This window comes from Coregonus clupeaformis, chromosome 5 (genome assembly GCF_020615455.1).
Source record: "Coregonus clupeaformis isolate EN_2021a chromosome 5, ASM2061545v1, whole genome shotgun sequence".
In the NCBI taxonomy this organism is placed as follows: Eukaryota; Metazoa; Chordata; class Actinopteri; order Salmoniformes; family Salmonidae; genus Coregonus; species Coregonus clupeaformis.
This window is the reverse complement of record NC_059196.1, coordinates 34,687,378-34,710,842: the sequence shown is the minus strand read 5'-3', so window position 1 is coordinate 34,710,842 and position 23,465 is coordinate 34,687,378. Positions and strand designations below refer to the sequence as shown.

General features: G+C 44.6%; 1 protein-coding gene across 4 annotated transcripts in view; it reads right to left on the bottom strand.

The window, feature by feature from the left end:
- Positions 1-23,465, bottom strand: part of LOC121566912 (protocadherin Fat 3) — a 329,631-nt gene that overhangs the window by 26,769 nt on the left and 279,397 nt on the right. For all 4 annotated transcript variants that reach the window (XM_041876825.2, XM_041876827.2, XM_041876826.2 and 1 more), the window contains 5 exons: positions 19,158-21,892; positions 17,606-18,977; positions 3,584-3,780; positions 1,626-1,779; positions 1,306-1,539 (listed from right to left, as the gene is read on the bottom strand). In XM_041876825.2, the coding sequence (XP_041732759.1) occupies positions 1,306-1,539; positions 1,626-1,779; positions 3,584-3,780; positions 17,606-18,977; positions 19,158-21,892 (4,692 nt within the window). The remainder of the gene's footprint in view (positions 1-1,305; positions 1,540-1,625; positions 1,780-3,583; positions 3,781-17,605; positions 18,978-19,157; positions 21,893-23,465) is intronic.

The following is a 23,465-nucleotide window of genomic DNA, read 5'->3' as shown; positions in this document are numbered from 1 at the left end:
TCTCCCTCTCTTTCTTTCTCTCCCTCTCTCTCCTCCCCTGATGCCCTTCTGCCTCTCTATCTCTCTCTCCCTCTCTTTCTTTCTCTCCCTCTCTCTCCTCCCCCTGATGCCCTTCTGCCTCTCTATCTCTCTCTCCCTCTCTTTCTTTCTCTCCCTCTCTCCTCCCCCTGATGCCCTTCTGCCTCTCTATCTCTCTCTCCCTCTCTTTCTTTCTCTCCCTCTCTCTCCTCCCCTGATGCCCTTCTGCCTCTCTATCTCTCTCTCCCTCTCTTTCTTTCTCTCCCTCTCTCTCCTCCCCTGATGCCCTGATACCCTTCTCTCTTTCATCCTGCTAACAGCCACAGTGCTTCCTCGACGCTGCGTGGCTTGTTGGTAAACCTTTAATGCGCTAATACCTTTATCTCTAATACTTCAATACTTTTATGGATGTGACTTTTCATTCGTGTGGTTGTGGCAGAGGTTTATTTTCTTTCCCTTCCTTCTTTGCCAGGCGAGACGTTGACAGCAGCCAAATCCAGTCAGAGAATTACATTTACATTTTAGTCATTTAGCAGACGCTCTTATCCAGAGCGACTTACAGTTAGTGAATACATATATATATATATATATATATATTTTTTTTTTTAATACTGGCCCCCCGTGGGAAACAAACCCACAACCCTGGCGTTGCAAACGCCATGCTCTATCAACTGAGCTACATCCCTGCCGGCCATTCCCTCCCCTACCCTGGACGACGCTGGGCCAATTGTGCGCCGCCCATGAGTCTCCCGGTCGCGGCCGGCTGCGACAGAGCCTGGATTCGAACCAGGATCTCTAGTGGCACAGTTAGCACTGCGATGCAGTGTGAGTGTTAGCAGTGTGTGTGTGTGATTGCTAGCACTACGTGCTAGCAGCTGGTCCAAACCCAAGGCAAATTAAATAGGATTGCTAACAGCTAACAGTGAGGTAAGTGCTGAGCAAAGCAGAGTAAACATTATTATAAACTCTACCCATCTTTCGGTTAATATTCTGCTGGATGGGCAACGTTGGTCCGGAAAAGCTGCAGTGTGTGCAGGCGAGAGAGAGAGGGAGAGAGAGAGAGAGAGACAGGGACAGAGAGAGAGAGACAGAGAGAGAGACATAAAGACAGAGTGAGAGAAAGGGACAGAGTGAGAGAGAAAGTGTGACAGAGAGAGAGAGAGAGAGAGAGAGAGAGAGAGAGAGAGAGAGAGAGAAAGACAAACAGAAAGAGAGAGAGAGAGAGAGAGAGAGAGACAGAGTAAGGGAGAAACAGAGAACAGAGAGAGGAGAATATTCCATTCTTACCTTCATCAGGGTCGATGGCCTGTATGCGTGTGAGCAGGGCCTTGGTAGCTGTGTCTTCATACACACTGGCAGTGTAGTGGGGAGCAGAGAACGCTGGAGGGTTGTCATTCACATCCAACAGCGTTAGGTGGACCTCTGCACGACAGAACCGACCACCTCCGTCTGTCGCCTGGGCAACCAGTCTGTACACAGGGGTCTTCTCCCGGTCCAGGGCCTGGGCTGTCTTTAGTTCGCCTGAACAGAAAAAGAGGAGAGACAGGTTAAGATCACACACACATCAACTTCATTGGCAAATGTTAAATAAAGTAAAGGTAGTGTACCAGTGTCTGGGTCGATGCTGAAGTCTTCAGAGCCGGGTCCATATAGAGAGTACTGGATCCAAGCACTGACCCCTACATCAGCATCGCTGGCCCCAACCCCCACTATCACTCTGTTGACTGGGATATCCTCTGGGACCGAGGCTGTGTACAGAGCCTGCACACACAGCAAGATAGCATCAAACAACACAACACTCATAATTCATAACATTTACACACACAACAAGAATATACTAACAACCATAACGCTCGTAAAGCATTTACCCAGAGACAACAAAAATATAAGCTACTGACATCAAACCCCCACAACGTTCATAATACATAGCATTTACACACACAAGAAAATACTAACATCAAAAAGTTATCCCTCCTCCATACAGCTCCTCCAAACACAACAACACGAACATACTAACATCAAAAAGTCATCCATCCGAACATACAGCTCCTCCATACACAACAACAAGAAAATACTAACATCAAAAAGTCATCCCTCCGAACATACAGCTCCTCCAAACACAACAACAAGAAAATACTAACATCAAAAAGTCATCCCTCCGAACATATAGCTCCTCCAAACACAACAACAAGAAAATACTAACATCAAAAAGTCATCCCTCCGAACATACAGCTCCTCCAAACACAACAACAAGAAAATACTAACATCAAAAAGTCATCCCTCCGAACATATAGCTCCTCCATACACAACAACAAGAAAATACTAACATCAAAAAGTCATCCCTCCGAACATATAGCTCCTCCATACACAACAACAAGAAAATACTAACATCAAAAAGTCATCCCTCCGAACATATAGCTCCTCCATAAACAACAACAAGAAAATACTAACATCAAAAAGTCATCCCTCCGAACATATAGTTCCTCCATACACAACAAGAGAATACTAACTACATAACACAGTAGCCTGTATATCAACCAGCATCAAACACGCCACAACTCTCCTAATTGAGTACAACAACTCCCTAGACAGACAGAGAAAACTAACAGTAGTAACTAAAAACGTAGTAACAAACAACGTCTGTCAAACAGCATTAGAAATCAACACAGTTCCTTAACATATACAGCAAACACACTGCTCAAAGAGACGCACAACCACAGCTACGTATCACTAGACCTCACACAGCAACACACAGACACAACCACAGCTACGTATCACTAGACCTCACACAGCAACACACAGACACAACCACAGCTACGTATCACTAGACCTCACACAGCAACACACAGACACAACCACAGCTACATATCACCAGACCTCACACAGCAACACACAGACACAACCACAGCTACATATCACCAGACCTCACACAGCAACACACAGACACAACCACAGCTACATATCACTAGACCTCACACAGCAACACACAGACACAACCACAGCTACGTATCACCAGACCTCACACAGCAACACACAGACACAACCACAGCTACATATCACCAGACCTCACACAGCAACACACAGACACAACCACAGCTACGTATCACTAGACCTCACACAGCAACACACAGACACAACCACAGCTACGTATCACCAGACCTCACACAGCAACACACAGACACAACCACAGCTACGTATCACTAGACCTCACACAGCAACACACAGACACAACCACAGCTACATATCACTAGACCTCACACAGGAACACACAGCCACAACCACAGCTACGTATCACTAGACCTCACACAGGAACACACAGCCACAACCACAGCTACGTATCACCAGACCTCACACAGGAACACACAGCCACAACCACAGCTACGTATCACATGGGACAGCTTACAATAAACAGTGAACACCTATGATAATCAATGCCAATGTTTTACTATATTGTAGGAAACTATGTCATTCAGAAAACAGATTAGAATAATGACCAATAAACATAAACATATAAAATGCAATAGTGTACTGACGGAACAGTCCGTAAATAAAGAGTGTGACTGACCTGGTCACAGACAGGGCTGTTGTCGTTGGTGTCAGTCACAGACACCTCCACGGTTGCCCTGGTGACGAACAGGCCGTCGCTAGCGGTAATGTTGAGGATGTATAGTTCCTGTTCCTCACGGTCCAGTGGGCGCTTCACGTACATCTTCCACTCACCCTGCACCTGCCCCAGGGCAAACACCCCTCGAGGGTTCCCACCTGAGGAGAGAGAGGGAGGGAGGGAGAGAGTTTATATACACACACAAACAAGAGAAACACAAACACACTCACAGTCTCACTGTCTAACAAACAAACACACACACTTCAAATAGCAAGAACCCTCTCAAACTACTGAGGAGAAGGCTGCAGTCTGAGGGCCAGCCTTAAACATACACACACGGGCACACGCATGCACACACACACACACACACACACACGCTCCAGATTTATTGGCCAGTGCCTTAGTGACCTCTATAAGTCCTCTCAGTGCTCTATCTGACACTGAGAGCTGATTAGAATAAATTAATACAATCTGCCACAAAACTTTTTGTTTGGACGTTGTACTGAAATTAACAGTGGAGCAATCAGTGACGGTCAAGCACATAACGACTGTGGTAATTCACCACATGTAACAGGAACAGGCTCAGCTCAGCAGTACAGGTAGTGACGTCTCCCTACCAAATCCACATTAGACTGGGTCAGCGACAGCCTCTCATACACCTTAGTAACTCTACACTCACACCTGCCCCTCAGAGAGGGAGAGGAAGGATGGAGAGAGAGAGATGGGGAAAGATAGAGCGAAAGAAAGCGAGGAAACGGAAGAGGACGAGAGAGAAAACATATATGTAACAAAAGGGAGAGAGAGAAGAGAGGGAGAAGAGAGAAAGGGAGATGAGGAGATGGAGCGAGAGAGACAGACAGACAGACAGACATACAACCTACAGCTGAAACACTGTGGTAGAACTGTACTGAGTTATTATGTGGAGATATTTTGAGTTTGTCTAACATTGACTGTTCCCTGCCTGGACTAGACACAACGCTCTTTGCAGCAGAGTGGGCCTTTTCTTGGAGAGCAGCTTCTCCTAGACTAGAGAGTGAGTGGGAGGCTGCAGTCTCAGTGTGAGGACCAGCCATGCAGACTCAGTAATATACTACAGATGTAGGATCTTAATTTGAGCCACTTCGCTACAGCAGGACAATAATCCTGCAGCAACAGGAAATGTGAATTATTATGTGGATTATAATTACTGGCATTTTATTGTAAGGGTTGCTAAATTTTTCATGGAAATTATAAACTTTAGAAGCCTTTTTAAACCTTGAATACACTACAACTTTTCTCAGCAACAAAAGAGTGATCAAATTAAGATCCTACATCTGTAGCTGTTCCAGTCAGTCTCTGTATCACAGCCTCTACTCTGGGAGTCATCTCATCACCACTTCAATACGAACACTTCATCAGCCTGCTTCTGTCCTCACCACTTTACCAAGAGAATTACATGTGCAACATGAGGGAAAAAAAAACTATAGGCCACCTTTACTCCACACACAGAGACGCATACAAAGCTCTCCCTCGCCCCCAATTTGGCAAATCTGACCATAATTATATCCTCCTGATTCCTGCTTACTGCTTATTCCTTGGTGTCCACATCACCAACAAACTATCATGGTCCAGTATGATTTAAAAAAAAAAATGTTTTATGTATGTACTCACTAAACTGTAAGTCGCTCTGGATAAGAGCGTCTGCTAAATGACTAAAATGTAAAATGTCCAAAAACACCAAGACAGTCGTGAAGAGGGCACGACAATGCCTATTCCCCCTCAGGAGACGGAAAAGATTTGGCATGGGTCCTCAGATTCTCAAAAAGTTATACAGCTGCACCATCGAGAGCATCCTGACTGGTTGCATCACCACCTGGTACGGCAACTGCTCGGCCTCCGACCGCAAGGCGCTGCTCGGCCTCCCCCCTCACTGTTTATTATCTATTATCTATGCATAGTGACTTTACCCCTACCTACATGTGCAGTGAGGGAAAAAAGTATTTGATCCAATGCTGATTTTGTATGTTTGCCGACTGACAAAGAAATGATCAGTCTATAATTTTAATGGTAGGTTTATTTGAACAGTGAGAGACAGAATAACAACAAAAAAATCCAGAAAAACGCATGTCAAAAATGTTATAAATTGATTTGCATTTTAATGAGGGAAATAAGTATTTGACCCCCTCTCAATCAGAAAGATTTCTGGCTCCCAGGTGTCTTTTATACAGGTAACGAGCTGAGATTAGAGCACACTCTTAAAGGGAGTGCTCCTAATCTCAGTTTGTTACCTGTATAAAAGACACCTGTCCACAGAAGCAATCAATCAATCAGATTCCAAACTCTCCACCATGGCCAAGACCAAAGAGCTCTCCAAGGATATCAGGGACAAGATTGTAGACCTACACTAGGCTAGAATGGACTACAAGACCATCGCCAAGCAGCTTGGTGAGAAGTTGACAACAGTTGGTGCGATTATTCGCAAATGGAAGAAACACAAAAGGACTGTCAATCTCCCTTGGCCTGGGGCTCCATGCAAGATCTTACCTCGTGGAGTTGCAATGATCATGAGAACGGTGAGGAATCAGCCCAGACCTACACGGGAGGATCTTGTCAATGATCTCAAGGCAGCTGGGACCATAGTCACCAAGAAAACAATTGGTAACACACTACGCCATGAAGGACTGAAATCATGCAGCGCCTGCAAGGTCCCCCTGCTCAAGAAAGCACATATACATGCCCGTCTGAAGTTTGCCAATGAACATCTGAATGATTCAGAGAACTGGGTGAAAGTGTTGTGGTCAGATGAGACCAAAATGGAGCTCTTTGGCATCAACTCAACTCGCCGTGTTTGGAGGAGGAGGAATGCTGCCTATGACCCCAAGAACACCATCCCCACCGTCAAACATGGAGGTGGAAATAGTATGTTTTGGGGGTGTTTTTCTGCTAAGGGGACAGGACAACTTCACCGCATCAAAGGGACGATGGACGGGGCCATGTACCGTCAAATCTTGGGTGAGAACCTCCTTCCCTCAGCCAGGGCATTGACAATGGGTCGTGGATGGGTATTCCAGCATGACAATGACCCAAAACACACGGCCAAGGCAACAAAGGAGTGGCTCAAGAAGAAGCACATTAAGGTCCTGGAGTGGCCTAGCCAGTCTCCAGACCTTAATCCCATAGAAAATCTGTTTCGCCACCAAGTACTAAGTCATGTTTTGCAGAGGGGTCAAATACTTATTTCCCTCATTAAAATGCAAATCAATTTATAACATTTTTAACATGCGTTTTTCTGGATTTTGTTGTTGTTATTCTGTCTCTCACTGTTCAAATAAACCTACCATTTAAAATTATAGACTGATCATTTCTTTATCAGTGGGCAAACGTACAAAATCAGCAGGGGATCAAATACTTTTTTTCCCTCACTGTATATATTACCTCAATTACCTCGACTAACCTGTACCCCTGCACATTGACTCGGTACCGGTACCCCCTGTATATAGCCTCGTTATTGTTATTTTATTGTTGCTCTTTTATTTTTCACTTTACATTAATTATTAAATATTTTTTCTTAACTGTTATTTATCTTAAAACTGCATTGTTGGTTAAGGCTTGTAAGTAAGCATTTCACGGTAAAGTCTACACCTGTTGTATTCGCCGCATGTGACAAATGCATTTTGATTTGATTTGATCAGCCTCCTTCTGTCCTCACCACTTCATCAGCCTCCTTCTGTCCTCACCCCATTCATTAATGACTGACTGACAGAGGGACTGGAAAGGGTATGCTTATATAGGCTAGACATATGGAGGCAGGCAGGCAGGCAGGCAGGCAGACATGCATGCATGCAGGCAGACACGCAGACAGGCAGACAGGCATGCAGGCATGCAGGCAGGCAGGCAGGCAGGCAGGCAGGTAGACAGTCAGGCAGACAGGCATGCAGGCAGGCAGACAGGCAGGCAGAAAGGCAGACAGGCATGCAGACAGACAAAGGCAGACAGACAGACAGGCAGGCAGGCAGACACACACGTTGAGAGAAAGTAGGAAATTAGAAAAAGGAGGGGGAAACAAAATAATGACAGAGAAGTGAAGTGCTAGAAGTCCTCTGTCTGAAGTGCTTTCCAGCAGACACTTTTATCCAGAGTGACATATAATAAGTGCATTCGATTAAGAAAGTGTCCACTGAGTGTAGACTAGGGACCTGACGTCTGAGCCACCCCAACTCACTGGCCAATACCCCCTGACAACATACCACAACACAGCCCAAAGACCTCCGTCAGAGACAGACATTCTCTCTGTCTGAAACATAAAACAAAGGGAGCAGCAGGACAAACATTGTCTCCTATTATAACAACATCCTAATACATTTTTCCTCTCCACTCCCCTCCTATTATAACAACATCCTAATAGTTATTTCCTCTCCACTTCCCTCCTATTATAACAACATCCTAATAGTTATTTCCTCTCCACTTCCCTCCTATTATAACAACATCGTAATCGTTTTTTTCCTCTCCACTCCCCTCCTATTATAACAACATCCTAATAGTTATTTCCTCTCCACTCCCCTCCTATTATAATAACATCCTAATAGTTATTTCCTCTCCACTCCCCTCCTATTATAACAACATCCTAATAGTTATTTCCTCTCCACTCCCCTACTATTATAACAACATCCTAATAGTTATTTCCTCTCCACTCCCCTCCTATTATAACAACATCCTAATAGTTATTTCCTCTCCACTCCCCTCCTATTATAACAACATCCTAATAGTTATTTCCTCTCCACTCCCCTCCTATTATAACAACATCCTAATAGTTATTTCCTCTCCACTCTCCTATTATAACAACATCCTAATAGTTATTTCCTCTCCACTCCCCTCCTATTATAACAACAGCCTAATAGTTATTTCCTCTCCACTCCCCTCCTATTAAAACAACATCCTAATAGTTATTTCCTCTCCACTCCCCTCCTATTATAACAACATCCTAATAGTTATTTCCTCTCCACTCCCCTCCTATTATAACAACATCCTAATAGTTATTTCCTCTCCACTCTCCTATTATAACAACATCCTAATAGTTATTTCCTCTCCACTCCCCTCCTATTATAACAACATCCTAATAGTTATTTCCTCTCCACTCTCCTATTATAACAACATCCTAATAGTTATTTCCTCTCCACTCCCCTCCTATTATAACAACATCCTAATAGTTATTTCCTCTCCACTCCCCTCCTATTATAACAACATCCTAATAGTTATTTCCTCTCCACTCCCCTCCTATTATAACAACATCCTAATAGTTATTTCCTCTCCACTCCCCTCCTATTATAACAACATCCTAATAGTTTTTTCCTCTCCACTCCCCTCCTATTATAACAACATCCTAATAGTTATTTCCTCTCCACTCTTCTATTATAATAACATCCTAATAGTTTTTTCCTCTCCACTCCCCTCAATATGGTCTGATGATAGCTCTAAACACCCAGCTTCCCGATTCATCTCAACATCGCTAAACTCTGTGTAATTAAAATCAGCCGGTGGCTAAATGCATGATCTTGATCTATCGATGCGACTTGGGTGGGGACGATGGACGCAAACAGAGTTGATATAAAAAGATTTCCATCATTGTAAATGGATCAGACACACAAAGACATTTCTTGTAAGCCTGCCCAACCACATCACAAACACTCAATTACATTTTTGTCATTTAGCAGACGCTCTTATCCAGAGCGACTTACAGTTAGTGAGTGCATACATTTTTTTTTTTCTCATCCTGGTCCTCCGTGGGAAACGAACCCACAACCCTGACGTTGCAAACACCATGCTCTACCAACTGAGCTACACGGGACTCAATCATTACATTTCCATTTTCCAGTTTGTTTACATTTGATTAAACTTTCATGTTACCTCATCAAGGATGGTGTGGCGGAAACTAAGATGCAGATGTCTAGATGAGGCTTTGGGAGCCGCTGGGAGTCAACGCCTGTGGATATATCATATCGCATCCCCTGGCTTCCGTCAAAGTGTTAAAATCCTCCCAAAATTTGGCAGATAGAATGCCATCAGGTAGCCAAGACAACACCCAACAATATTAGACTATAATACAGCAGTAATGAAATAGTCTGTAAAATATCTGGCTCGAGCTAAATCTAATCAAATGACGTTGTTTTTCACCTTGTGGTGTTGGTACCTCTTCCATACAGGTATTCCCTTTGTGGGAGTATAAAAACATACAGTACCAGTCAAAGGTTTGGACACACCTACTCATTCAAGGTTTTTTTTTTTTTTTTTTACATTGTAGAATAAAAGTGAAGACATCAAAACTATGAAATAACACATATGGAATCATGTAGTAACCAGAAAAGTGTTAAACAAATCAAAATATATTTTATATTTGAGATTCTTCAAATAGCCACCCTTTTGCCTTGATGACAGCTTTGCAACCTCTTGGCATTCTCTCAACCAGTCATGAGGTAGTCATCTGGAATGCATTTCAATTAACAGGTGTTCCTTCTTAAAAAGTTAATTTGTGGAATTTCTTTCCTTCTTAATGCATTTGAGCCAATCAGTTGTGTTGTGACAGGTCCCCTGTAGCTCAGTTGGTAGAGCATGGCGCTTGCAACACCAGGTTTATGGGTTCGTTTCCCACGGGGGGCCAGTATGAAAATGTATGCACTCACTGACTGTAAGTCGCTCTGGATAAGAGCATCTGTTAATGACAAGAATGTCAAATGTATACAGAAGATATCCCTATTTGGTAAAAGACAAAGTCCATATTACTTATTTCCCTCATTAAAATGCAAATCAATTTATAACATTTTTAACATGCGTTTTTCTGGATTTTGTTGTTGTTATTCTGTCTCTCACTGTTCAAATAAACCTACCATTTAAAATTATAGACTGATCATTTCTTTATCAGTGGGCAAACGTACAAAATCAGCAGGGGATCAAATACTTTTTTTCCCTCACTGTATATATTACCTCAATTACCTCGACTAACCTGTACCCCTGCACATTGACTCGGTACCGGTACCCCCTGTATATAGCCTCGTTATTGTTATTTTATTGTTGCTCTTTTATTTTTCACTTTACATTAATTATTAAATATTTTTTCTTAACTGTTATTTATCTTAAAACTGCATTGTTGGTTAAGGCTTGTAAGTAAGCATTTCACGGTAAAGTCTACACCTGTTGTATTCGCCGCATGTGACAAATGCATTTTGATTTGATTTGATCAGCCTCCTTCTGTCCTCACCACTTCATCAGCCTCCTTCTGTCCTCACCCCATTCATTAATGACTGACTGACAGAGGGACTGGAAAGGGTATGCTTATATAGGCTAGACATATGGAGGCAGGCAGGCAGGCAGGCAGGCAGACATGCATGCATGCAGGCAGACACGCAGACAGGCAGACAGGCATGCAGGCATGCAGGCAGGCAGGCAGGCAGGCAGGCAGGTAGACAGTCAGGCAGACAGGCATGCAGGCAGGCAGACAGGCAGGCAGAAAGGCAGACAGGCATGCAGACAGACAAAGGCAGACAGACAGACAGGCAGGCAGGCAGACACACACGTTGAGAGAAAGTAGGAAATTAGAAAAAGGAGGGGGAAACAAAATAATGACAGAGAAGTGAAGTGCTAGAAGTCCTCTGTCTGAAGTGCTTTCCAGCAGACACTTTTATCCAGAGTGACATATAATAAGTGCATTCGATTAAGAAAGTGTCCACTGAGTGTAGACTAGGGACCTGACGTCTGAGCCACCCCAACTCACTGGCCAATACCCCCTGACAACATACCACAACACAGCCCAAAGACCTCCGTCAGAGACAGACATTCTCTCTGTCTGAAACATAAAACAAAGGGAGCAGCAGGACAAACATTGTCTCCTATTATAACAACATCCTAATACATTTTTCCTCTCCACTCCCCTCCTATTATAACAACATCCTAATAGTTATTTCCTCTCCACTTCCCTCCTATTATAACAACATCCTAATAGTTATTTCCTCTCCACTTCCCTCCTATTATAACAACATCGTAATCGTTTTTTCCTCTCCACTCCCCTCCTATTATAACAACATCCTAATAGTTATTTCCTCTCCACTCCCCTCCTATTATAATAACATCCTAATAGTTATTTCCTCTCCACTCCCCTCCTATTATAACAACATCCTAATAGTTATTTCCTCTCCACTCCCCTACTATTATAACAACATCCTAATAGTTATTTCCTCTCCACTCCCCTCCTATTATAACAACATCCTAATAGTTATTTCCTCTCCACTCCCCTCCTATTATAACAACATCCTAATAGTTATTTCCTCTCCACTCCCCTCCTATTATAACAACATCCTAATAGTTATTTCCTCTCCACTCTCCTATTATAACAACATCCTAATAGTTATTTCCTCTCCACTCCCCTCCTATTATAACAACAGCCTAATAGTTATTTCCTCTCCACTCCCCTCCTATTAAAACAACATCCTAATAGTTATTTCCTCTCCACTCCCCTCCTATTATAACAACATCCTAATAGTTATTTCCTCTCCACTCCCCTCCTATTATAACAACATCCTAATAGTTATTTCCTCTCCACTCTCCTATTATAACAACATCCTAATAGTTATTTCCTCTCCACTCCCCTCCTATTATAACAACATCCTAATAGTTATTTCCTCTCCACTCTCCTATTATAACAACATCCTAATAGTTATTTCCTCTCCACTCCCCTCCTATTATAACAACATCCTAATAGTTATTTCCTCTCCACTCCCCTCCTATTATAACAACATCCTAATAGTTATTTCCTCTCCACTCCCCTCCTATTATAACAACATCCTAATAGTTATTTCCTCTCCACTCCCCTCCTATTATAACAACATCCTAATAGTTTTTTCCTCTCCACTCCCCTCCTATTATAACAACATCCTAATAGTTATTTCCTCTCCACTCTTCTATTATAATAACATCCTAATAGTTTTTTCCTCTCCACTCCCCTCAATATGGTCTGATGATAGCTCTAAACACCCAGCTTCCCGATTCATCTCAACATCGCTAAACTCTGTGTAATTAAAATCAGCCGGTGGCTAAATGCATGATCTTGATCTATCGATGCGACTTGGGTGGGGACGATGGACGCAAACAGAGTTGATATAAAAAGATTTCCATCATTGTAAATGGATCAGACACACAAAGACATTTCTTGTAAGCCTGCCCAACCACATCACAAACACTCAATTACATTTTTGTCATTTAGCAGACGCTCTTATCCAGAGCGACTTACAGTTAGTGAGTGCATACATTTTTTTTTTCTCATACTGGTCCTCCGTGGGAAACGAACCCACAACCCTGACGTTGCAAACACCATGCTCTACCAACTGAGCTACACGGGACTCAATCATTACATTTCCATTTTCCAGTTTGTTTACATTTGATTAAACTTTCATGTTACCTCATCAAGGATGGTGTGGCGGAAACTAAGATGCAGATGTCTAGATGAGGCTTTGGGAGCCGCTGGGAGTCAACGCCTGTGGATATATCATATCGCATCCCCTGGCTTCCGTCAAAGTGTTAAAATCCTCCCAAAATTTGGCAGATAGAATGCCATCAGGTAGCCAAGACAACACCCAACAATATTAGACTATAATACAGCAGTAATGAAATAGTCTGTAAAATATCTGGCTCGGCTAAATCTAATCAAATGACGTTGTTTTTCACCTTGTGGTGTTGGTACCTCTTCCATACAGGTATTCCCTTTGTGGGAGTATAAAAACATACAGTACCAGTCAAAGGTTTGGACACACCTACTCATTCAAGGTTTTTTTTTTTTTTTTTTTTTACATTGTAGAATAAAAGTGAAGACATCAAAACTATGAAATAACACATATGGAATCATGTAGTAACCAGAAAAGTGTTAAACAAATCAAAATATATTTTATATTTGAGATTCTTCAAATAGCCACCCTTTGCCTTGATGACAGCTTTGCAACCTCTTGGCATTCTCTCAACCAGTCATGAGGTAGTCATCTGGAATGCATTTCAATTAACAGGTGTTCCTTCTTAAAAGTTAATTTGTGGAATTTCTTTCCTTCTTAATGCATTTGAGCCAATCAGTTGTGTTGTGACAGGTCCCCTGTAGCTCAGTTGGTAGAGCATGGCGCTTGCAACACCAGGTTTATGGGTTCGTTTCCCACGGGGGGCCAGTATGAAAATGTATGCACTCACTGACTGTAAGTCGCTCTGGATAAGAGCATCTGTTAATGACAAGAATGTCAAATGTATACAGAAGATATCCCTATTTGGTAAAAGACAAAGTCCATATTATGGCAAGAACAGCTCAAATAAGCAAAGAGAAATATCAGTCATCATTACTTTAAGACATGAAGGTCAGTCAATATGTAACATTTCAAGAACTTTGAAAGGTTATTCAAGTGCAGTCGCAAAAACCATCAAGCGCTATGATGAAACTGGCTCTCATGAGGACCGCCACAGGAATGGAAGACCCAGAGTTACCTCTGCTGCAGAGGATAAGTTCATTAGAGTTACCAGCCTCAGAAATTGCAGCCCAAATAAATGCTTCATAGAGTTCAAGTAACAGACACATCTCAACATCAACTGTTCAGAGGAGACTGTGTGAATCAGGCCTTCATGGTGGAATTGCTGCAAAGAAACCATTACTAAAGGACACCAATAAGAAGAAGAAACTTGCTTGGGCCAAGAAACACGAGCAATGGACATTAGACAGGTGAAAATGTGTCCTTTGGTCTGGAGTCCAAATTGGAGATTTTTGGTTCCAACCGCCGTAGCTTTGTGAGACGCGGCGTGGGTGAACGGATGATCTCCGCATGTGTAGTTCCCACCGTAAAGCATGGAGGAGGAGGTGCTATGGTGTGGGGGTGCTTTGCTGGTGACACTGTCTGTGATTTGTTTAGAATTCAAGGCACACTTAACCAGCATGGCTACCACAGCATTCTGCAGCGATACGCCATCCCATCTGGTTTGGGCTTAGTGGGACTATCATTTGTTTTTCAACAGGACAATGACCCATCACACCTCCAGGCTGTGTAAGGGCTAATTTACCAAGAGGGAGAGTGATGGAGTGCTGCATCAGATGACCTGGCCTCCACAATGCCCCGACCTCAACCCAATTGAGATGGTTTGGGATGAGTCTGACGGCAGAGTGAAGGAAAATTAGCCAACAACTGCTCAGCATATGTGGGAACTCCTTCAAGACTGTTGGAAAAGCATTCCAGGTGAAGCTGGTCACTATTATTCTACAATGTAAAAAATAGTAAAAATAAAGAAAAACCTTGAATGAGTAGGTGTGTCCAAACCTTTGATTGGTACTGTATATCCCTGGCTTTTGTGAGAGAAAAATCTACATGTAACATGTTTACCTGTTTTGTTTAATATTAATAGATAACAATTATATACTGTTCTACTAATGCTAGGTTTTTGTAACGGGATGGTTTCTACTCCAGCTCCCTGCAGCTAGTCTAGGCATGTGGTCAAGGACATGGGTTTCGAGATAGGGGTATCTGGAGCTGACAATTGATTTATGAATGGCTAGGTGACAAAATCAACAGCCACATTCCATTCTATGATTAGTTGTGTGTGAAAGGGAGATGTCTCCGGTCTGACTGAACCTGCATTTTCATAGACTGAATTGGTGTTTGTGTAATGTAAGGTACCAGGGAGAGATGGCTCGGGTATGGATAATGTTGATAAGAACCTTGTCTTGGGGCCAAACCCTGGTTTCCATACAATGAGAACAGTCTTCACCGCAGATACTGTCTGCTGTGAATTATTCATTTATTTCATACAAATCCTAACCTTTTGACTCATTCCACACATCTGCTGTTTGTCATGTAGACTGAGAGGGTGCATCTTTGCTATAAAATGTATTTGTATTGTCTGTATGTCAGAGCTCTCTGCCCAACACTCAAGAGTGTTGGGTCGACCAGCCTCATTATTGCAGAGCACTCACTCCATTCACGGTTGTGGGTGGTGTGACCTGCTGCCCTATTAATACGTTTTGAATAAAGCAATATCCTGATTGGTGATTGACCTTGTCTCTCCTCATTATTGATTAGAATTTCCACGACACTTTATATCTATTTCCTGCTGTGTCAAAGATTGATTCAATGTGTCTCTTTGTAAAAGTGTGTAAAATCCGTTCAGTGTCTCTCTGCTGTGTAAGGTCACATCTAGCTGTCGTTCATTCTCTCCCTCTCACAGCAGTACGTAACCTCAATTCATTCTCTCTCTCTCTCATCCTCTCTCTTTTTCTATGCAGTGTGTAACATAAGTTTATTCTCCTTCTCAATCTATCTCCCTCTCTCTCTTTGTTGTAAGTAAGGTCACATCTCTCCTGTCTTTTATTCTCCCTCCCTCCCTCCCTTCCTCTCTCTCTCTCTGCTGGCGATGCTCATTAGAATGCCATTCAGCAGAGGGTTTCCTGCTTTTCAAAGTCCTTCATTAGCTTCCTATTCCCAGGTGGCATGGCGATCCACCGCTCCGTCTCATTGGGCGTTCCTACTTAATTCTTATTTCCTCACTTGTTAATTAGCAGAGAACAAATCAGACAACTTTTACACTCTTTCAACAAGACATTCATAAAAGACAGATTTAGTCCTCTTTTGTTCTTCTCTCTCACCTTTGATATCTTTGTTTCATTATGTATCAAACTAGACTTGACCACACTTTCAACTGCCAGGTACTTCACCAAATCAAATACTCCCTAAAAGGCAAACACATTTATGAAAATGAACTCCCATTGATGTCCCTGGGTCAACCACAATCTAATTAACCATCTCCAGTCTCCTGCCACAAACACTTTAAAAGAAACATCCATCCATTAAAGCCATGGAGAGAGATAAAAACAGTACTTATTGCTATAGCAACAACTTTAATCAAATGCACTGCAGGTACTCGTGTCTTTAAACTGTTTACTCTAACTGTATTTAGTACCCTCAGCGGCCTTCGGCGAGGCTGTAATTTTGTGCTAAATGTCAGGGTTGTTGTGCAGGCGCTTCATATTTTGTGGTGAAAAAATTGCTTATGTGGCAGTGAGAGCTAGTTTCAGCAGTATTCAAATCATTATTACTGCGACAACGATTGTTTATTAATCAAGCCCCCACTGCTGGCATGCGCAAACATACCTAAGATACGAATAAGACATTTATGAATTATAAATCATGCCTCATCCTTAATTTAGTGTTATGAGTTTCCCTCGTGTTTATTCACGAGCGTTGTTGTGATGGGATGGAGATGAGCCAGGCAGAATACAAATGAAGAGTTTATCTGAAGTAAACAAGGCGACAGACAGACAGACAGAGACAGCCAGGCAGACAGAGAGACAGAGACAGACAGACAGAGAGACAGACAGTGGTACAGGCAGACTGAGAGACAGAGACAGACAGACAGACCGACAGACAGACAGTGGTACAGGCAGACAGAGAGACAGAGACAGACCGAGAGACACAGACAAACAGACAGTGGTACAGGCAGACAGAGAGACAGAGACAGACAGACAGACCGAGAGACAGAGAGCGAGACAGACAGGCAGAGATAGACAGACAGACAGAGAGACAGAGACAGACAGACAGACAGACAGAGAGACAGAGAGACAGACAGACAGACAGACCGACAGACAGATAGCGAGACAGACAGACAGACAGACAGATAGACCGACAAAGAGACCGATAGAGAGACCGACAGACAGACAAATAGACAGACAGATACAGTAGATAGAGAGGCAGGCAGTGGAGTGAGAGAGAGAGACAGATCGATAGATAGAGAGGCAGGCAGGCAGTGAAGTGAGACAGGGAGACAGAGACAGACAGATAGAGATAGACAATATGAAGGTAGAGAAGCAGACAGACAGTCAGTGAGTGAGAGAGGGGGACAGAAGACAAGCTGAAAGACAGACAGTGAGACATATAAAGATGCATAAAGGGGACAGACAGCTAAACACATTAATAACACACACACTCCCATTCTCTGACTCACCTGTGATGTGATAGCTGACTTGGCGGTTCACTGCAGAGCTGTCGTCGTCTCTAGTGTTGAGCACCGCCACCACCTCGCCAGGGGGGTCGCTCTCGCGCACCGAGCCCCAGTACCTCTCATCCAGGAAGCTGGGTGGGTTGTCGTTGATGTCTGACACGGCCACGGTCACCATGGAGGTTGAGGAGAGGGTCAGGGCCTCCCCCAGGTCTGAGGCCACAACCAGGAAGGCGTAGGATGGGCACATCTCGTGGTCCAACTCCTTGAGAGTAGAGATCCAGCCTGTGTTGCTGTCAATGGTGAAGGTCTCTGTGGATTGGTCCGGCTCCCCTTCAGATTGCGCCAATGTGCATAGGCTGTATGTAACTTGTCCGTTAGCTCCAGAGTCTGGGTCCAGAGCCTGAACCTGGATGATCATGGTGCCGATAGGCATCCCTTCCATCGCTGTTGCCTCGTAAGAGTTGGATTCAAATGCTGGCTTGTTGTCGTTCAGATCCAAGACTTTGACTTCTACGTCTACGCTGGTCACAGAGTCCAGCTTGGCCTGCTGGACCGTGGCCGTGATCTTGAAGTGGAAGGAGGTGATGACCTCGTGGTCCAGGGGCTTGTCCAGCTTGATGACCCCAGTGTCCCAGTCCACCACCAGGACTCCATCCTGGTTGTTTTCCCCGGTCTCTCCGTTGACCAGAGCAAAGGTGACTGGCAGCGAGGCGTAGCCTGGTTGGGTGATGAGGCGGACGGACCCCAGGGCAGCTCCTATAGGGGTGTCCTCTGGGACGGTAAAGGAAAACTGGGGTTGGCTAAAGGACGGGATGAGGGCGTCAGGGGCCAAGACATGGATGTAGACTGATACTAAAGAGTGCTTGACAGGGATGCCTCCATCTACTGCTTTGACAAAGAAAGACAGGACAGAGTTGCACAGGTGGCTGAAACTCCCCTTGGTGACCATCCAGCCGTTGTCAGGGTCGATCTCTAAGATATCCACCACGGGTGCGTGCGCCTCGCTGTAGAGCGAGTATGTCACTTTAGAGTTGGCACCATCGTCAGGATCATATGCCTGGATCTGGGTCACCAGGAAGCCCTTGCCCACATCAGATTTGACGGAAGCACGGTATTCCGTAGCTCTGAAGCGAGGGACGTTGTCGTTGTCATCAACCAGGGAGACCCGGACGGTGCAGTAGGAGGCCCTTCCACCCTTGTCCTGGGCTGCCACCGTGAGGAAAATGTCCTTGTTGGCTGGGTCCTCTCTGTCCAGCTTCTCCAGGGTGGTGATCTGACCATTGGCGTCCACACTGAACTGGTCCTTGCCCACGTCATTGATGAATGAGTAGGTAATCTGGCCAAACACTCCTGGGTCAGCATCGGTCGCCCTCACCTGGAAATAATAGTTAAGTTACTTTATTTTAGATGGGGTATTGCACATGTCAAACAAAACATATTACAAATACTATTACAAATACAGTATTGTGTACATCAAAGCTTCAGTAAATAAAATACATATCATTATTTCAATTAATGCTCATAAGCTGAATACTTTAAAATGTATGGCTCTTACCTGGATCACCTTGACTCCTATCGCTGCATTTTCCCGTACCTCTGCCTCGTAGACATTCAGTTCAAACACAGGACTGTAGAGGTTGGCCCCCAGGACCCTGACGTGCACCTGGGCCGTGCTGGTGAACACCCCATCAGACACGGATACATTCAGACTGTAGGCTGGCTCCATCCTCTGCTTTCTGTGACCAGACAGCGTGATGATACCAGTCTTATCATCCATCACAAAGTTCATCCTTTCGTTCCCTGACAGGATGCTGTACTCCAGTTTGTCATAGTCGGAGCTGTCAGCATCCGAAGCCTGGATGCAGGTCACAAAATGGCCCCTAGGGGCCAGCTCGCTGACATAGGCCTCGTAGAGAAGCTGGTTAAACACCGGAGGGTTGTCGTTCATGTCGTTCACCACCACTGTGACCGACACTTCACTGCTCAGCGGTGGGAAGCCGTTATCGGTTGCCCTGACGATGAAGTCATAGCGCTGGACCAGCTCGTGGTCGAGCATGCGGGCGGTCAGGATGAGGCCGCTGCTGCTGTCAATGTGGAAGTGGTCGGTGTTGTTGTAGGCATCTGTGGGGTAGAATATCTGATAGCGTACGATGTTGTTCTTCTCAGAGTCTTGGTCGGTAGCCACCACTTGCAGCCCCGGAGTGCCGATCATGGCAGTCTCAGACAGAACCGCCTTATATGATGTTTTCTCAAACACCGGAGGGTTATCATTGACGTCATTAACTGTGACATCTACGTCCACCTCAGCACGAGCGCCGGTCAGGTAGTCTGTGGCTCTGACGGTCAGACGGAAGGATGGGGCGATCTCATAGTCCAGGGAGTTGATGACTCTGATGACTCCGGTGTCAAAGCCGATGTCGAACTGCAGAGAGGGGTCTCCCTCCACGATGGTGTAGATGATGTTCTGGCCCTCTGGGCTGGTGGCATTGATTCCTAATATAGGCGTATGTACCTCTACATCCTCATTCACCGTCACTGCGTAGAAGGACTTGTCAAAGACGGGCATGGCCTTGTTCACCACGGTGATGGGGAACTCTACGGTGGATGAGAGGGAAGGGTAACCTCCGTCCTTGGCGTAAACTACCATCTGGTATTCCTGGTTGGACAGGTCAGACTCAAAAGCCTTCTTCAGACGGAGGCCGCCCGTCAGCCTGTCAATCTCAAAGTGTCCGTGGTCGTCTTTGAGGTAGTAGGACACATCTCCGTTGATGCCTTTGTCACGGTCCACGGCGGTAACTCTGAATATGGGCGCACCAGGTTCAGCCTCCACTTGGACAGCAGCGTAATACGGAAGTCCTAGGAACACAGGAGCGTTGTCGTTAATGTCCTCTACCTGGACCCTGACCATCACCCTGGCAACACGCAGATGGTCGTGCTCCCTCCCAGCCTCCACCACCAGCTCATAGAACTCCTGTTCCTCACGGTCGAAGGGAACCCCAGTGGTCTGGATTACGCCAGAGGTGGGTCGGATCCGGAAGCGTGTCCCTGGATTCAGTAGGGTGTACTTGAGGGGCTCGTTGAGGCGATTCCCCACTGCATTGACCACGGCGACTTTGGTGATGTTCGTATTGTTCTCCTGGATGGACGAGGAGTAGAGGCTGTGGGCGAAGAAGAGGCCAGAGTCCAGCGTCTCACGGACCAGCACAGTGACTAGAGCAGTGTTGGAGAACTTCCCGTCGGACACTTTGACATTGAAGCGGAACCGTTCCTTGGAGAAGTTGTTGTTCTTGACGGTGATGATGCCGCTGGAGGGCTGGATGGCAAAGTGCTCCAGGTTGCCATCTGTCAGTGAGTAGGTGAGTTCTGTGGGGACGTTTTGATCTGGGTCCGTGGCTGAGACCTGTAATGCCTCTACTCCTACATAGGTGGGCAGCAGCAGGACAGTTTCGTAGGCGTCCTGGGTGAAGACAGGTGGAGAGTCGTTTGTGTCGATCACTTGGATGGTGACCTCAGTGGGGCTATCCGCTGTCAGCTGAGGCCTCCCACTGTCCCTCACGTGAACATGAAAGTTAAAACTAGCAAACGTCTCATGGTCCAGGTTGGCGATAGTCCTGATGGAGCCGGTGCCAGAATCCACTGTAAAGAACATCTTGGCTGTGTCCTCAACGATCTGATAGACCAGGAGAGCGTTCTGGTTGCGGTCAGCATCAGTGGCCTTGATGACCAAAGGAGTGTTGTCTGGGTTCAGGACCACACTGTTGATGGGCACTGCCTCCCTGATACTACCTTGGTAGCGCAGCAGCTGGAACACAGGTGGGTTGTCGTTTTCATCCACCACCCGTATGAGCAGGGTGGCGTTGGAGGCCATCCCAGCCATGTTGGTGGCCTGGACAATCAGGTTATAAGATGCTGTGGTCTCATAGTCAAGGGGTTTTTGAGTTGTGATCACACCGCTATACTGGTTGATCCTGAAGGTGCGTTTGCTGTTGCCATGTCGGATGTCATAGGTCAGTGTGGATTGGCTCATGGCGCTCACCGTGGTGACAGAGGTTCCCACGGCAATGTTCTCTGTGACCTCGGCCTGGTACTCGGTCTGGGGGAACTTGGGTCCGGCATTGTCGGAGAGCGTGACAGCGATGCGAACCACAGAGGTGGCAGAGAGTGGCGGGGACCCGTTGTCGGTGACTCTGACAGTGATGACGTAATGGCCGATGTTAGAGAGGTCGAGCTCGCGGGCCACAGAGATGATCCCCAGAACCGGCTCAATCCGGAACGTGTTCCCTGTGTTGCCTAAAGGAAAACAGACATAACAATGAATATTCAGTGATAAAAACTAGTGTAACTAAATCTATATAAACTGTTTGTATATTGTAATCTATTATCGATATACTGTCTATATCAGGAGTCTCCAATAGGTCGACCGACCTATGAGTAGCTTGCCAAACAATTCTGAAAGTACATGACATTTTCACGTGTTCCACCGCAAACTGTCATAAACAAATCTCACAAGTATCAGACACTGCAAGCTCCCAGCTACTATCTAATCAACACAATATTGACATTATCCCACCTCTGGTTAGCCACTATTGGCTTAAAAAGCCAAACCTAACACAATATCTGCCAATTAATTTCCAGCAATTGTCCCTGTCTGTCTGTGTGGTGCGCACGTTTGTCTATCGCTCCATTTGTAGCCAGTTGATGTGATAACCATTTTTGTAGGTTGACAGAAATGGGCGTACTTTCCCCAAAACCTTCTCAATTAAATGTTAACTGTAAAGTAGGCTTACCTGACAGAAGAATATCATGAGTAAGTATATCATTTGTATCTATTATTTGCTAACTTTGCCATGAAATGAGTAGCAGCAGTACAGAACCATCGCTAGACTGGCACATTCCTCACATTAGACAGTAATTAAAGGGCCAGATGCGCAACTAAATTACACTCAAAAATCTATTTGTTAGTTTTCTAAAAAATTGTCTTCTGATGTGATTTAAGCATGACATGGACTCAGAACATCCAATTTCATTGTTTCTCTATGAACAATTGTAATTTTGAGAGTAAAACATTTATACATCTAAAACCAGAAAAGATTTAACTGAGAAAACATAATTTGGTAAATATCAAACAGAATTTGGGAAAAAAATCTGCGATTTAATAGGGCCCCCTTAGAGTGGTTTATTAACCATTATTTTACCAGGTACAGTTGAAGTCTGAAGTTTACATACACTTAGGTTGGAGTCATTAAAACTCGTTTTTCAACCACTCCACAAATTTCTTGTTAACAAACTATAGTTTTGGCATGTCGGTTAGCACATCTACTTTGTGCATGACACAAGTAATTTTTCCAACAATTGTTTACACAGATTATTTCACTTATAATTCACTGTATCACAATTCCAGTGGGTCAGAAGTTTACATACACTAAGTTGACTGTGCCTTTAAACAGCTTGGAAAATTCCAGAAAATGATGTCATGGCTTTAGGAGCTTCTGATAGGCTAATTGACATCATTTGAGTCAATTAGAGGTGTATCTGTGGATGTATTTCAAGGCCTACCTTCAAACTCAGTGCCTCTTTGCTTAACATCATGGGAAAATCAAAAGAAATCAGCCAAGACCTCAGAAAAAAAATGGTAGACCTCCACAAGTCTGGTTGATCCTTGGGAGCAATTTCCAAACGCCTGAAGGTACCACATTCATCTGTACAAACAATAGTACGCAAGTATAAACACCATGGGACCACGCAGCCGTCATACCGCTCAGGAAGGAGACGCGTTCTGTCTCCTAGAGATGAACGTACTTTGGTGCGAAAAGTGCAAATCAATCCCAGAACAACAGCAAAGGAGCTTTTGAAGATGCTGGAG